This window comes from Salvelinus sp. IW2-2015, linkage group LG1, assembly GCF_002910315.2.
Source record: "Salvelinus sp. IW2-2015 linkage group LG1, ASM291031v2, whole genome shotgun sequence".
NCBI classification, from domain to species: domain Eukaryota; kingdom Metazoa; phylum Chordata; class Actinopteri; order Salmoniformes; family Salmonidae; genus Salvelinus; species Salvelinus sp. IW2-2015.
In genome coordinates, this window is record NC_036838.1 from 23,012,667 (window position 1) to 23,016,814 (window position 4,148).

The 4,148-nt window shown below is 40.5% G+C and overlaps 1 protein-coding gene across 1 annotated transcript; it reads right to left on the reverse strand.

Annotated features, from left to right (window-relative positions):
* Nucleotides 1-2,221: 2,221 nt before the first annotated feature.
* On the reverse strand, nucleotides 2,222-3,450 carry LOC139027594 (interferon-induced protein 44-like). Its single transcript, XM_070443206.1, has 2 exons — nucleotides 3,307-3,450; nucleotides 2,222-2,639 (listed from the first exon to the last, which is right to left on the reverse strand). Exons 1-2 carry the CDS (start codon nucleotides 3,385-3,387, stop codon nucleotides 2,457-2,459), a joined length of 264 nt encoding a protein of 87 aa, XP_070299307.1. The 5' UTR covers nucleotides 3,388-3,450; the 3' UTR covers nucleotides 2,222-2,456.
* Between the last annotated feature and the right edge of the window lie 698 nt (nucleotides 3,451-4,148).

A 4,148-nucleotide genomic window follows, 5' to 3' on the forward strand; every position in this document is an offset into this window, starting at 1 on the left:
TATAGCGTAAACGCGCCAATTCTGCAAGGTCATTCTGTTTGTTGTTCGGTCGTTTGCATATCAAGAATATGGAATAACCTGCAAAAAAGAAAAGACAGTGCAGCCACAACAAACAATGGGAAGCAAATAAGACGTGGTAAGCCGGTCGATAGCTCGACTAAAGCTTTCTGTACTTTATGCCGTCGGGAATTCTCAATTGGCCATGGAGGGGAGAATGACCTAATCCAGGCATCCACAGAAATGCAAAGGCACGCTGGCTAAAGGTGCTAGTATTGTCATTCTTCATGACGTCTACGCGGAAAATGCTTTGTCATGACTCAAATGTTGTGAAGAAGATGCACTTTTGGAAGAACGAAAGCTGAGATGATTCAATTAATGTTTAGGACCAAAGAGTGTGCGGGGATATTTTGGATGATCTGTCCCGACCGAAGGTGAGGCGGTGTATTTCTCAGTTGCCAGTGATGCCTCAAAAAGGGAAATAGAAAAATGTTTCCAGTGTGCGTGAGATATTTCTCTGTGTGTCTGATGGAGTGCAGTGCAGTCACTTGACGTTTTAAAGACAGTGATGAAACTGAAAATAGCATACATCAAGCTCTGACGAACTGTCTGGAAAAGCGTGATGTATTAGACAAACACCACCTATGCGCAGATATGCCAATGTCACTTTGGAAAAACCACTCCTTACCAGTATTGGCAGGCCAACGATCGCATTCTGAAAGCTAATTGCCCAGCTCACGTAGCTCAAAATGCCTGCAAGCACGCCTGCGATCAGCTGTCAGTGGATATTGAGACAATGTTTTAAAGAATCTACAGCCACTTCTCAGTTTCTGCTTCCCGAAGAAGGGAACTGCGTGCATTTTTTGCCTCTGTGTGCACTGAGTGGGGTGAAATTCTGCACATGTTTGCAGTAGATGGCTCTCTATTTCAGCTGCGATGTCATCTCCTGCCAAAGCTGGCCAGCTCTTACTTCATACTCAGGTCCCTTGGGAGATCTGTCCTGTGACACTGAAGAGTATTTTTGAGTTTGAAGAAAAAAACGGAAGCTGCTGAGATTTCTCTGTGCTTTTTCCACAACGTGGGGTGTTTTGCCAACTCATAAAAAGCTGGAGGAAACAACCTCTGCATCACAGATGTTTACGAGGAAGTCCAAAATTTAAAAATGAGATGCTTCAGCGAAACAGGACAGCTTTTTTGATACCAGACAAGCAGAACTCGAACACAATTTGAAGATGTGATACAAAACCACTTTGTGTTCTTCACAGTGGGATAGAGACGTCAATGAATGAGAGCAGTGCACCGATTGTCCGATTTTCAGACCACTAGTTTTATACCAAAGTATTACAGTGTATAGGTACTGTTCATGGCCCTGTTCATGGCCCTCTCATGAAGATATGTTTTATACAGCCATCCACTACACATTAACATTCAACAGGTTAACTAGCATAAGTTCATCATAATTGACGGTYTTTAATCTYCRTATAAACTCTGCATGCTTTTCCACGTCGTGGTGGTTGTACAACATACATACCATCCATCGCGTGACTCCAAGTGTACTTCGATATGATGGTTATTATATCAATATTTGCGCTTAAATGCGTTTCCACTACAATTGTCGCATAATCTATTTCACAGACCCCAAAAATGATCCATCCTTGTGGAGGTTATTTTGTTTTGTCGACATTGGGAAATTTTAGACAAATTTGCCGTTTCCATCAGGCCTTTCGTGAGTTTCTTTTATCCGTCAGGTAATTCATCCCCATGAAGTTGGATGGAAACCTGGTTATATATATAGAGAGAAAGATGGCGATTTTTTAACTTAAAATTTACCTGGAAATTAAGTCAACTTAAGCGGAAAAGCAAAACAAAAAAGATACAACAATAATGATGCATCAAATTAATGTTACAGCAATATTTTATTATATATATATATATATTATAATATTATACAATCATCCCCATGAAATGGTTGGATGGTTATAGAGAGAAAGATGGCGATGTCATAAATAAATAAATAATTAAAAAAATAATGGCTAACTTAAAATTTACCTGGAAATGAAGTCAACTTAAGCAGAAAAGCTACAAAAAAAAGATACAASAATAACACATATTAATGTTACAGCAATATCAGGAAAACAAAGTATGGTTTAAGATCAGTTTCAGTCATCTGAAGAATTCGGTGAAAGATGCTAGTTTATCTAACACAATTGTACACTGTTGGGTGTTAATGTTAAAAAGTAGCATATATGCACAGCAATGCTCAGTTTATTTTAAAGATTTTCTTGTCACACGAAATGCATACTCACTCAAAATACATTTCTCCCAGAGCCGCAGATAACCCATTTAGGCCTCTACATGGAAGTAAAATGATACGACCACAATGTAAAAAATATAGAAATAAGGAACTTCATTCCAATCTTAAACTGCAGGGCTCACTAACTAATCTCTTAATACTCATTCTATTTTTGATTTGCATGTTGTTGGAGGTTCCAGAGGTAGTCGTTGGCGAAGTTCATAATCTGAGTCATGGCGTTCAGTATCAGGATGTCCATGTCATTATCCAGCATCCCCTCCTCGTGGTAGTTCTTCACCGGCAGGATGAAGTTCATGGGAAGGCCTAGCTCATTACTGCAYAGCTGCATCTGAAAAACGTTGGAGACAAAAAGMGCAGGATCAATTTTTCTTGAGTGATGATCATTGAATCATGTCAGCACACCCAAGATATAATGGCTGACTACATCGCAGACATTGCATTGCGTCAACCAATGGTTGCGTGCCACATCATCATGTCAAGGCTTTGGGTAACTGGTGAAAAGGAGTCAGGCGCAGGAGAGTTGAGATGCGTGGACAAGGTATTAAATACACGAAAAAACACCAGTATAGAAACAATACAACGGTGCGTGAAATATACCGCTACCACGAATAAACGGGCGTGAATACAAAACCCGGCAACAAAATACCAGCCGTCAGATACAGCCATCAACATAGAACAAACACGCACACAAACATGGGGGAAACCAGAGGGTTAAATAATAAACATGTAATGGGGAATTGAAACCAGGTGTGTAAACACCAAAGACAAAACAAATGGAAAATGAAAAGTGGATCGGTGATGGCTAGAAGGCCGGTAACGTCGACCGCCTATCGCCGCTCGGACAAGGAGAGGGACTGACTCCGGCGGAAGTCGTGACACATCAACTGTGCAGTTGGGCATCAGATTGCCTCATCATATTATGTGGTTAGCTGACATGTTAAAACACTTGTCCAGGCAATGTGAAATTTGATCAGGTCTGAGGTCATGTGATTTACCTTCTCTTTGATTGCCTTGCTGTAGAAGATTCTCTTCACATCCTTGTTCACCAGCTCACAAGCCTTGTCTGGCATGGTCATGACAACAACTTGAGGGATTTCTGCCGTAGAAATGAATATTTAATGAATTGAAGGACTAGCATAAGTAACACTGTATAATGTAAGTATTATGTACATGTACTGTAGGTAGAGTTCAGGTGAAAGTCAGGTGTTCCTAATGTTTTGTACACCCAGTGTATAATTTGTTGATTCTGTGCCTCAGTTTGGTATGTTTCATGTGTGTGAGGGTTTTATCTTTTCCATAGAAAAAAAAGATACATGTTAATACAAAAAAATGTATTTTCAGTATGACACACACTACATTCAAGGCCGTTCAGGAGAAAAACGTCTTCCCTTTGCATTCAATGATGTCATGGGTCTGGAAACACAAAAAAATGGGTTGCACCCTGATGACATCACAATGCTCTGAAGGGCCATCTACCAGAGGGCTATGAGGTAATGCAAAAGTCAAACACACACACACACACGCACGCACACACACACACACTAATAAATCTTATATTTTCTTGGCCAGTTCAATCCTTTCCACCCATTATCGGACCAAAAAAAGGAATTCATCAGAATCCCAGCTTAAGTGACAAAACTCACTGCCTGGTGAGTATTGTGTCAGCGGACAAAATCTCTCTTCATGTCAAAGGAGGTCATAGACAAGAGAGGAACATCAGGGCAGAAGCCAGCAGACTGAGTAAGTACCCTCTTTAAACTCTGTTTCTCAATGGTAACTACAACTATGGCTGGCGATCAGTTGTCACCTTTCAGCTGTAGCTCTTGACTTTTCACTA